The following is an 11485-nucleotide window of genomic DNA, read 5'->3' as shown; positions in this document are numbered from 1 at the left end:
CGAAGAAACCATCCTGCTCGGGGCGACCCCCCATTACAAGTCGATTTTGTTGTAGAAAGACTCCTAGATCCTAAGCGGGATCTCTCGATGCCAAATTCTCGGCCTTTCCATATGCATGGGAAGGCCAAAAGCCGAAACAAACGATACAGATTGGGCAGAACACAATTCGGATCACACAAAATCTTATGAGGGCACTTCTCATCACAAGTCAACGTTACACGGATCCGGATCATCTCCTTTGGGTTGATGCAATCTGTATCAACCAACAAGACTCTGCGGAGAAGGCGAGCCAGGTTATGGCGATGAAGTTGATCCTGATAAATGGCCGCCACGTATAGACGTTGTCAAAGAGACGATCAAGTTTGCGATGTGTACGGAGAGGCTGGATGCACAGATCAGCCAGCAGCGAAACAACCCACAACCCACAACAGCACACTAACCGACGACATCCCCCCACGCACCCTCGTGCCATCGACAGCAGGACCGGCTTCGGCCGCCGACGATAGGACGCCGAACACTTTGGGAGACAACCTCAAGATGGCCTGTTACTAACATCACGAGCAACCGCAGCATTGGCAAGGAGTCTTGGAGGTAATGCATATGGAGATAAACAGTACTCGTATGGGCTTCTGGGAGGCAAGGACATGAACGAAGGTGGAGATCATGTAGACAATCATCTGAGCCCTTAATAGCTTGACTAGGGCGTAATAAACTATGTATGTACGTATCCAGGACTGTCTTACGATCGACTACGAGCCCAAATCGGTCGGGCATACAAAGGGGAAGAAGACCCATTTATGTGTGTATGTACAATGCAGTGCACAGCACATCCCTGGTTGGTTGGTTTTCCCGAGTGCTAGAAGTCACCAGTACCTTGCCCAACTCTGATCCCTCGGGGCCACCCACCTATGACATCCGAACGTCCATATCAGACCTCCGGCCTACATGGACACGGGTCGGCCAAACGAGCACAGTGGAGCCCGCGCAAGAGGCACGTACCAACGGGCAGATACGCTCTGTTAGATCAGGTGAACTTGTACCTGTCGATCGCTCCTTCGGCGCCGTTTGAAGAGCTTGGACGACGGCAGTGTGAGTCAGACGTGCTTGGCGACGCTAAACTATCCCTGCTCACTAAGCAGTGTGCCGCCCGTTCCGAGTCTGCCACGTGGTGCAGCTGATTGTGAGATACAGAGGGGCCACCCAGAGCATATCCCGCCACTGACTAGTGGTGCTCTTTTCACATGGGAGTGCATCACCCGTGACCCGCCTGGCTCTGCAACCCGGGTACGGCACCCTGACCGTCGACTACCACCACCATCAGTCTCTTGCTCAACACAGCGTAGCCACCGCCGTAGCTCGTCTCCCTCTCTCCGTAAGCGGTAATGGGTGTTTGTCTGACCTTCGGCCAAGTGAGAGGGAAGGTATCTGGGCAGCTCCATGGGCTAGTAGACAAACACCGGATGTGGCGCAAAGATCTTGAGCGAATTGACGCCGCCAAGCAAGTTTGATGGCCATTTACCTCTCACAGGCGTATCATGGGTCAGCCTCGCACAAGCGCTCATTGGCCGCAGCCATCGAACATGCAGATGCATGCAGCGCCACGGTCTACGAGCAAGCCCAACGCACTCAGTCAACTGGAAAAGCCTGCCCATACCGGCTGCGCTGTAGCGAGGGCGGCGCCCACGGAACCTCAGCCTCGGTGCGGAGAATCTCAGTGATCACCACCAGGCATACGATACAACTTACCCCAGTCGCGGTCCTGACAACCTTTCGTTTGCAGTGCTTGAGAGACTTGATACCACTTGCCAGCATCGCGGATGCTACGAACTGCAGACGCAGCCGTTCTTACGTACCGGCAGTTGCATGTAGGAAAAATGTCGTGGTTGCTGTGTAATTGTAGGTGTACGATACCAACGGGACTCAGGGTGATTGGTGCCCGCCCTTGAGCCTTCACTCTTGGCGGCGGCAAGCCTAGTCGGAGAGGTCTATGACATCACTCATTGGCACGAAGACCACCAAAGGTCAAGCCTTGCTCTACGACGTCTGATCGAGATTGTGAGCGGTTATTGTAAGCCAACGAGACAGCCGGCCATCTTGGTTAGCGGCGCTTTCCTATCATGACAATGCTGCGACAATTCGGCTTGCCAAGAAGTTCAAGGCAGCCATCTTCAATGCAGTGTCGCTGGGTTGCGGTTCCTCCACTGTGATGCTTGTGAGAATGATTGCAGCATCCTGCTCACCGCCGTTGCAATGCCCGGAAGCCCTGGTTCCTACATCCCGCATCTTGAGTAGCCATCGCGGCTTCAACGTCCTTACAAAGGGGGTACGGAGAAGGAAAACATTACGCGACCATGGATGAGTTGTGGCTACGAAAAGCCCAATCAATTATCAAAGGAGCCATACGTTAGATCACAATAGACCTGGCCGAGGATTGACGATATCCTCGTTCTCAGTGTCACCTGCGATCGCGGGTGTCAAAATTGTTCAAGTGCTGTTCTCGCCCTGACTCCGAGTCATCCTCGACTTTCTGCAGGAGTACTTGACCTCCCTCTGCTGGTTCAACGACCCTGCGTCGAGGATATTCAAGTTTACAAACCTTCGGTGAATCTAAGAGCCAATTATGACATAGGCAAGCCTATTTCTCCCCATTGAGTCTCGATAGTATTAACTAACCCGAATCCCCCCGATGGCTCGCTTTCCATAGACTCCGATATCGCGGCGCATATGGTGCCCGAGCTCCTTTGGCAGAGGTGAGATACGGTACTTATCGCGGTGCTGGCTGGGTCGTCTCCAGTGCCACAGCAAAATTCACGCAATGGCAATGCCAGGTCTCGGTATGAGCTTATACGAGCAATTTCCTGCATCTGCTTCGCAGCTCAGGGGTAATGTGGCTTGGGTAAAGTAATCTAGTAACGTGATTTCACCAACCAGAATTGCCCCAAGCGTGCCTTCTAACAATTAGGGTGATCATACACGGATTGGAAAGACGGGACATTACCTGGACGAGGTTAACAGTGGTTATCGTGAAGGAGCCCATCTCAGGTGGCGACAGGAATGACTGAAAAAACCATCTCGTAAGTTGAAGAGTGTTCTGCTCCGGGAAAGTCAGTGTAACATGACTGATTCGGCACACTGGTACTGTATGAGGAAGAGAAACGATGTCTTCCCAACAGCCTTCGCGTGTCGCTTGTGATGTCTCCAGGATTTCTCGGAAAAGCCCCTCGTTTTGGGCCTCCTGATGGGCCAATCGGAGTGAGCCCGAGGTATGTATGCACAGCCAAACGTTTGAAACTGACTGCCGCAGCTTATCTTTTTTTTGGATCCTTCTTCGTCATGGCGTGTTCTCCAGAGCCCTATCAGGCGCCTTGAGAGCGCCAGTCTGGCTGCCCCGACTGAATGCCTGTCGATTGTACTGGGCGAGTAGTCTCCCGAATACTTACATAGCCGGGTAGCCAGTTCAGGCACTGACAGTGACCAGTAGCGAGCCATCAATTGTGTTCTCACGCTTGCTCATGTTCCGCCCTTGTCATCGGCTCTTCCAGCTTACGGTAGCACCACGCTACCCTGCCCCAGGAGCTACGCAGAGAACGCGGTACATACACACGATGGAACAACACTCTAGCGAGCAACAGCATTAAAAGGGCACACGATCTCGTCGGACCGACAAACCTCGTCTCGAGGCCTGGTTGTGGAAGAATGTGCATCGTCGGGTGATCCATAGCATTGGCCACTCTTCTCTCATCCCGTCAGAGGCCTCGGTTTCTAGCGATTCAGGTTACGAACTGGTTTGCAGCTACAACTGGGCAGTTGGTCAGGATGAAAAGATCCACATACCTGGTAAGCTTGAAGTGCCTGGGGAGCACAACACACATGAGTAACTATCAATAGGTTCCGCGGCAGTCTTTCGGGACGTTCCCTTGCCGGTTGCCATCCCGAAGGATCGAGGCACCTTTTTCGTGGACCAGAACGCGGCACGCGCCCCTGAATTCCCTTTCGCGCCACTGTTTCGTGCTACGGCATCGATGAACCCATCTTTTCGCTTTGATGATATTGATATCTTGGTGAACCGGAACAGCCTTAGAAAGCTCTTCGATTTCTCTGCGGGCCGAAGTCAAGACAGCTTTCGCGTCAACCTACACCTCGTCCACCGAACTCTAGTTATTGAGCGTTGCAAGAGGACCGCCCGCGAGCTGATCAGTGGTTCCAAGAACTCTGGGTGGGGCAGAAACTTCGAGCGCATGTTCACGACGTACCCGCCTGGTCTAGAAGACAGCACGGCACATCACCGGGCTCTTCGGTACCAGCTAGGCGATCTCGCATGCGTGGTACGTTTTGAGGTGGACGCATACTACGAGAAGATGGGCGAGGGCAGCGACTCGGAGCCGCTGGAAGGTGCAATGGGGCGGTTGGCAGTAGAAGACGGCCATGGGGAGGTCGCTGCTGGCCCCAAATTGCCAACGCAACCGCCGATGGCTCAAGCGACGGCGGCAGAAATCAAGACGGCAACCAAGCCCAAGAGCCCAAGCGCGTACATGTCACAGCTCTGGTTTGGCAGGACGCCTTGGCTTATCATCAGGCAGCACGCCAATGGGACCTTCGATCAGCTGAAGATCACCGATATCGCAGCTCTATTCACCAATTGGGAGGAGAGACACCAGGCCGATCTCCGCAAGTTGGTCGCAGTCTTGGACCAACTACGCCAGGCTGTCGAAGAGCATGGAGGCGGTCACTGTGTCGCGATATAGGAGAGAACGGCAAAGACTCCAGAGATCAAAGTGTACCCTTCACGTGTTGTTAAGCAGGCTGTGCCGGATGATTTGAGGCGCATGCTTTGGCATTCACAAATCAATGGCCAGCCCACGCTTTGAGACCCATACAGTATGTTTGCTCGCTCTTCCGGAAAGACATCACTATCTTGTGAGGGATGGGCGCTTCAGATTCGAGGCACCTCTTAAGTATCTTAAGTACATGATATATAAGCCACTCGGCTGGGTTTTATGCCTGATTATCTCAACAGCTGACTCGTCCAGACCATTGAACGTAGATGCTTCTCATTCTGTACCTCCACAAGGTCGATTGGATGAGTCAGTGAGCTAGGTCATGCACCATGAGCTAAGCGTACGAGCAAATTGCAGGCGCCGACGATATGCCTGGAGATAATGATGGCGGCCGAGGGGCAAGGAGTTGCAAGTGTTGACAGTGCATTCGGGATTTCTCAATTGAAGCGTTCATCAACTCGGACATAGACCTTGCGCAGAACTTATTGAGCTCTCATGAACAGCGTGATGAATTTCTCAACTCGGACCGGGTGAAAACGCATCCTCACAGAGTGTTCATCTCCCTCGCTCGATGGCGGAAATAGGGCCTGCACGCCTGCTCTTTCCCATGCCTCGATTTGATGTCGGTTGACAAGACTCCCTCCCAGACCTTGCCAATAAGCGGCGTCGAATGCCATCGGATGGCCGGTCTGCGGCAACGAACCAGGCTCGTTGGCCCCTGGAAATTGTCGCGTGGTATTGTGGATAGAGCTGTTCCCCTTTGGCAGAAAAGTTGAGTGGAGTCCGTATTGGCCTCCTCGAAGCACTACTCAAGGCAGGAATATCTCAATCTTCGTCAATCTTGCAATTTGCTTTATTGCTACATCACAGATTGACGATTCGCAAACGGCCACCTCTCAGAGAACCCTGGGTTGTGCTTCTGTTCCTACTCCACAGAAAACATCTCCTGTAAGCCACAAAAGCAGTTGCTTCCTCACTTAATACCACGACGAGTCAGAGTCAAAGTAATACAGCTCTTCCTCACTTGTCGTCTCCTCCGCGTCTTCTCTCAGATCTTCACAATGAGAATCGCCGATAGACCATTTGTCAAGGCCTTCGCGTTGCTTGCGAGACACGAGAAACCTTTCCTCAAATGCCTCTCGCACCATCCTCCGTGTTTTGTACTTGAATATCCTGCGATGGGAAACCACAAACATAGTCGCGTTGAAGGCCATATTTTGATCGCGTACTCCGGGCAAATCAAGAACGAAAGCGTAAAGCAGCCTGAACGCCGAGTCGCGTGCCATACTTTTGAAACCTGCGATCGTATGCCGCTCATCCGGATCCCAATCGTCTTTTCCTTGTCTCATGTCTCTCATGATATCGCGCAAAGAGCGCCCTGCAAGGACGTCAACCTGGCGAAATTGAAGAGTTTCGCAAAGAGAATGATAGTCGGAGAGGCGGGTTGGCATAGAGCGAATGATCCTTCGAAACCCATAGCGCAAGCCGCCCTCAATAATTTTGGCATGCGATGCGCTGTCTTCGGTATTTGTAGAAGTCCCGATAGCGACTGTCGGCTGCCCTATAGCTGACTTGTTGTCCAGATCATGATCACATTGTCTCGCGTTTGACATAGACCCGTAGGGCATCATGGGCTCAATGCCAGGATGCTCGCTGCGATTTGATATGGCTGTGCCTTCACTCTGTTTCGACTCATCCCAAATCGAGTAAAGATCATCTGCCAATGCTCGGCTCTGTAGACCGCTGGTGATTTGTACTGCTGATTCCCCATTGTATCTCACCAGAGCACGCCGGCCATTACTTTCTTCCACCACCTGCCGGATGCTTTTGATGAGAAAAGCCAATTTCCGTAGATTTTCTCGGTTGGCCGATTCCGAATCACACACATCCTGCTTCACGTTAAGAAGCTTGACGTCTGAAAAGCGGTGTTGTTGATGGTAGGCAACAACAAGGAGCGGGGTCTGTGAGACCCAGAGTTGAGGAAAAACTTCTTCCATCGCAAGCGTCCGACTGGCAGCTCTGGTCTTGATTTCCAGAGTTGACTCTACATCAACGGACCTGGTTTTCGTGCTGACAATAGTCATTCGATCCCTTATCGGTTCGGGTGCCTGTGAAACAGACATTATGCCCAGACGATTAGACAGCTCATCGACAGGGTCCGACGTCGCTCCAGCAATACCCGAACCGACTCCATTGGCAACATATCCGTCGGTTTCATGCCGCAAAAGGAACCTCATTCCGCCGAAATAGTAGGACACAATTCTGTGATGACCAGTGCTTCCTGTAAGTCCTTTCGTGTATGTCTTTTCGAAGTTGTGACCGAAGCCCCTGAAGCCTTTAATGATTTCCGTCGGGTTTTCCTCCACGCGTGTAAGCAATAGTGTCTTCTTGCCAGCTATCTCAGCCTTGATCTCGAAACTATCAGACGCGGATGCCTCCACGAAGCGCAACAGCTTTCGCACATTGTTTCTGTCGGTAACAACGTCGACATCACTCAGCTCGAACTCAGGCTTTTGTGCACAAACGGCACGAAACAAAGGCTCCAAAGGATATTCTGGCCATCGAGCAGCGTTTTGATCAATGAATCTTATTCCAGAGTCAGGTGTCATTCGTGGGGGCTTCGATGGCGGGGCCCAAAGAGGTGGAAGGCCTTCCGATGGGTTAGGATATTACCTGAATGAGGTGAATGCATTCATCTTACCTGGAACCGCGATAGTCGGCGGGTCTTTGTCGATCCAGTTGTAAGAAGCGACACACTGAAAGCGTTCGATTGTGGCATCACATGCTGGAGGTGTATCAAGGTCGGAGCGAGCTATTTCGGTCACGATAAAAGACATGCTTGACCTGTAGATGAGTAGAATGATGTTGAGTATTGCACAGCGGACGGACTGGCGGATGTAGGCGTCGATAGTGAACAATAAGTATGTTACAAGTCTTTCGCTAGAGGCATACGAGTGTTGTTGCGATCTTCGAGCTTCTCCTTCTTGGGTTGGGATATCCGCATGGCGTCGTCGGCAGCACACAAAGTTCTTCAGGCGCGCCTGCCAATACAAGGCACACAGAATTTCCGAGCCATTGAACACCAATGATGCTTCTTATATGATTATATGAGTCACGATGACTGAATAGTGCACCATCTGCGGGGACTAGGGTTTGAGATACAGCCGGTCAACTTACTTCACACGCTAGGCAATAAGGCCGAATTGAAGAGGTCGAATGAGAGCCCATGGTTCACATAGTGTCATGCATGCCCACTACCAAACGCAAGCCTCATGCTCACTGAATTGGTTCGCGATTCATCATCATACTTTCCTCATAACGTCATCATCCGCTGCGACTCCTCAATGACAAGTGATTAGATATTGCATCTGCGCCAAAGCATTCACGCATCCTCAGGAATCAGCATACTGCGGCCGCCAATGATTATCATCGAAATTTAGGCTCATGGAGAGTTCACGATCCTCAGGCAGAATATACGGATTCAATCGAACAAGATTCCACGTCGGCGGCGGAGACTAGGCTTCCGGTTGGTTTAGACATCGACGCGTTCACGACCCCCGAAAGGCCCTATATGCTTTTGACGGGCAGCGAAGTGCACGTCCTTCCTCAATCCACGCGAAAAGGCTGCACACTGTGGCATCTGTTCGCTGCATAGATCGTGGGGACCGTTTGGTACAAGGAAGTGCTAGGAAGGCCACTATGTACAGGCGTATCGCTCAGAGCTTCCACCACGCTACGGCGTAAATGGGGCGGGACGGTTGGGGTGGCGCGGGAGCCGTCCGATTCGTTAGCCGCGGGCTACCCTGCGGTCTGGCATGATGTCAAGGTAGCGCATGGTCAGCAAGCGTCCAGGTCTGTGCTCGTACTTATGTACATCAGTCTCGAAGAAAATCGCCTGACAGGCAGCCTGACTAGGAAGTTCTCTGGGTCCAAGACTAGCCTTATGGCGGCCAATGGCGTCGCTTGTACGACGGGTAAGAAACAGGGCGTTCCTGGCGGCTAACGCACAACTTGTCAGGCCCCGCGATGCGTGCATCAAACTAGCCAGCTCCAGCGCGCGCCAGCCACGAAAGCTGACCAGGACCTCCTACTCGTGGGCGGTCGAATGGGTCAAAGAAGCAAGGGATTGAAGTACTAGTGCATAGTGCAGCGCCACGGCCGGTTCCAAAGATACAGCGAGTGTACAGCATCGCTATCTCCATTCTTTCGTGCAAGCGACATCCAACACCAACGGCTTGCCGCGCTGCACCAGCTAATGGTCAATGTGTACTTGTAGGCGTTCCGCCACGAAGCCTTCGGCGAACGTTTCCGCGCCAGCCACAAAGGCAATGCTCATGACGAACCCCAGTACGGACCGGACAGAATGAGCGTGTGCGTCAGCTGCAGCCTTTGCGCCAAGGGGTGGGACTTCTGATCACCGATAACCACTCAGGCCGCGCGCGGAAGACCTTCATTGAGGACCTGTGAGCTCGGCCACAACATGAAGGTGCTGTGGTAGGTGTACACGTCCGTGGTGACGACGAGAGAAGAGTCGATGGTGGCAGCCCAGAACTTGGAGAGGGCACCATAGAGCACAGTAAGCATGGAGGCGGCAAGAGTAATGCGAGTGCGCCGGAGTAGGTGCTCTGGCGAAGGGAGGCTGTTTGTCCTGACACGACGCTGCCGTCCCCTGAGAGAGATACTGGGCGCACAACCTCTTCGGAGTCATCATTGGACAGCCTTTTGCAATAAGGTGGATCGTGTGCGATGCTTCTCAGAAACGCATTTGCAAGTTTGATAGCTAGTACCCACATTTCCCACTCCTGGGCAAGTGTGTTAGGTATGTATGTTCTTGGGGATAACAACGTTGCCTAACTTGAGTGGAGAGGTACTCTCGCTAGTGCAGGAGGCTGGTGGGCCCGTCGTTGGATTTTGTAGGTAGGTCTGCTAGCAGTGCTGCCTTTGGTGGCGGAGTTTGGTAGTTCTGATAAGGTTCTGTCTGGCTAAGGATTGAGCATCTTGGCCTCTGTGTGAAGCCTGAGCGGCTAAAGCATACCAGTCTGGGCCACATCCACTGCGATTTGTCGCCGCCTGGGCAGACGCGGCGTTTGTCTATGGTCCAACGACGGGGGTTGGTGGAGGCCGTCCGACAGTTACCAGTGAGAGGCCACCCTCCCCCAAGGTTGGCTGCGAACCAAAACGGCCGAACTAAAGCACAAACCACCCAACATTGGGCACCAATACCTACCCCAGCACGACAGGTGCAATTGAGAAGGAATAAATCTATGAAGTGAGCCATTACGTATCTCAGGAGACACCTCGAACGCAGACCGGCGTCAGATCCGAAGGTTTCAGAAGGGCTTGTACACGACCACTGAGAGCAACCATGGACAGCCCATCCAACTTTTGGGCCCCTCCGCTGAAGGCTGAGTTTCATCGGACGATCGCGTCTTTGCAGCAGTTGACCAATATCCCATCCGAACCACGAGCATACTATGCGGGAGCGACGCCACGAGCTCACATCCACATCCTTTCCATCGAAGACGAAATCCAGATGACCAATTCGATTGCGTTCCTTGCCCATCGCAACGAAGGAGTCAAGTTCGTGTCTACTGTGGCCCTGCGTGAATACCCCGAACGGCTGCAGGTTGTGCTCGCTGGTAACACGACCCCGTCATCAAGCGCCCGTCGTGAACTCGCAAAAATTATGACACACCTGAGCAAGATTAGCAGGAAAGGTATACCTTCCGAGAGATCTCCCATGACCGAGATCTGACGTGCTTGCAGACGGCCTGAAGCATGCACTTCGAGAGGAGCTACTCAACATGGTGCTCCTCTTCAGTAGTAGCCGCCTTCTCAGTCGACTGCGTCCATCATGGATGGCACAACCTCGCCGTTTCAAAACACCGCAGCTTCCCTTACAAGACAGATTGCGGAGCTGCATACTTGGGATACGGGATACCTCCCGGTCTTCTACGCATGTCACATCCCTTCTTGAACGGCTAGAGGACTTAGTGAACACATTAAAACTTGTTCAGCATCACGTGGAGATCAACGCCTTGCTGGACGTCCTCAAGATGATCGTCATGCGCTGCGTGGAAGTCGCACGCCTGGGCAGCTCAACCTCAGCTGAGGAGCATCTGAAATCCGGAGATACGCCAGGTCGACAAGTTGGCCAGATACTTCTTCACGTGTAAGGATCTAGCTCGACTCGCTCGAAAGCCCAGCTATCGGCATGTGTTCAGCAATATCGACGTCATGGCTTTGGAAGCACCCTCAGGCGTCCGTCGTCCAGGAGTTGCCCACGATTGCTTCGTGCACGCAGAGATACAACAGGTTTTCTATTTGGAACATCAGCCACACACGCCGGCGCCGCGAGCAATTGGATGCAGCAAATCCGCCTGCTACTTGTGCGATCTGTTCATTCGAACACATGGCGGTTATGTGGTGTCTCATTCGCATGGCCGGCTTTACGAGAAGTGGACTCTGCCCGATGTTGAATGGATGACCGCCACGCAGGCGACAGGTTTCAGTCCATGGTCCAAAGCTGTCACGTAACAGGGATAGTAACCGCATCTCACGAAGTGCCCGTCACGTGCTGAATCACGTGTCTATCTCAGACATCGTGTATATAGACCTTTTCCTTTTGTCTATTTCTACTTTAATATGTTAAGCCACTTTTACCACACTCCGTATGCCCATTGCTGCGTGCCATAACTCGTGACAGT

At 52.8% G+C, this 11485-nt stretch overlaps 5 protein-coding genes across 5 annotated transcripts; 4 read left to right on the top strand and 1 right to left on the bottom strand.

The window, feature by feature from the left end:
* Positions 1 to 3677: 3677 nt before the first annotated feature.
* Positions 3678 to 3878, top strand: CABS01_16747 (uncharacterized protein; the record flags this gene model as incomplete). The annotated part of the gene is made up of 1 exon (XM_060550077.1): positions 3678 to 3878. A coding segment is annotated over one exon (201 nt), but the record flags the coding sequence as incomplete, so codon positions are not given.
* Positions 3879 to 4022: 144 nt separating this feature from the next.
* On the top strand, positions 4023 to 4745 carry CABS01_16746 (uncharacterized protein; the record flags this gene model as incomplete). The annotated part of the gene is made up of 1 exon (XM_060550076.1): positions 4023 to 4745. The coding sequence occupies one exon, from the start codon at positions 4023 to 4025 to the stop codon at positions 4743 to 4745; it is 723 nt and encodes a 240-aa protein (XP_060403622.1).
* Positions 4746 to 5755: 1010 nt separating this feature from the next.
* On the bottom strand, positions 5756 to 7615 carry CABS01_16745 (uncharacterized protein; the record flags this gene model as incomplete). Its single annotated transcript, XM_060550075.1, has 2 exons — positions 5756 to 7428; positions 7480 to 7615. 2 exons carry the CDS (start codon positions 7613 to 7615, stop codon positions 5756 to 5758), a joined length of 1809 nt encoding a protein of 602 aa, XP_060403621.1.
* Positions 7616 to 10143: 2528 nt separating this feature from the next.
* Positions 10144 to 10533, top strand: CABS01_16744 (uncharacterized protein; the record flags this gene model as incomplete). The annotated part of the gene is made up of 1 exon (XM_060550074.1): positions 10144 to 10533. The coding sequence occupies one exon, from the start codon at positions 10144 to 10146 to the stop codon at positions 10531 to 10533; it is 390 nt and encodes a 129-aa protein (XP_060403620.1).
* Positions 10534 to 11015: 482 nt separating this feature from the next.
* CABS01_16743 (uncharacterized protein) lies at positions 11016 to 11315 on the top strand (the record flags this gene model as incomplete). Its single annotated transcript, XM_060550073.1, has 1 exon — positions 11016 to 11315. The coding sequence occupies one exon, from the start codon at positions 11016 to 11018 to the stop codon at positions 11313 to 11315; it is 300 nt and encodes a 99-aa protein (XP_060403619.1).
* Between the last annotated feature and the right edge of the window lie 170 nt (positions 11316 to 11485).

Source organism: Colletotrichum abscissum (assembly GCF_030869225.1).
Source record: "Colletotrichum abscissum strain IMI 504890 chromosome Unknown Scaffold_142.1, whole genome shotgun sequence".
In the NCBI taxonomy this organism is placed as follows: domain Eukaryota; kingdom Fungi; phylum Ascomycota; class Sordariomycetes; order Glomerellales; family Glomerellaceae; genus Colletotrichum; species Colletotrichum abscissum.
Note: the sequence above shows the minus strand (reverse complement) of the source record. Positions and strands in the feature narration are given on the sequence as shown.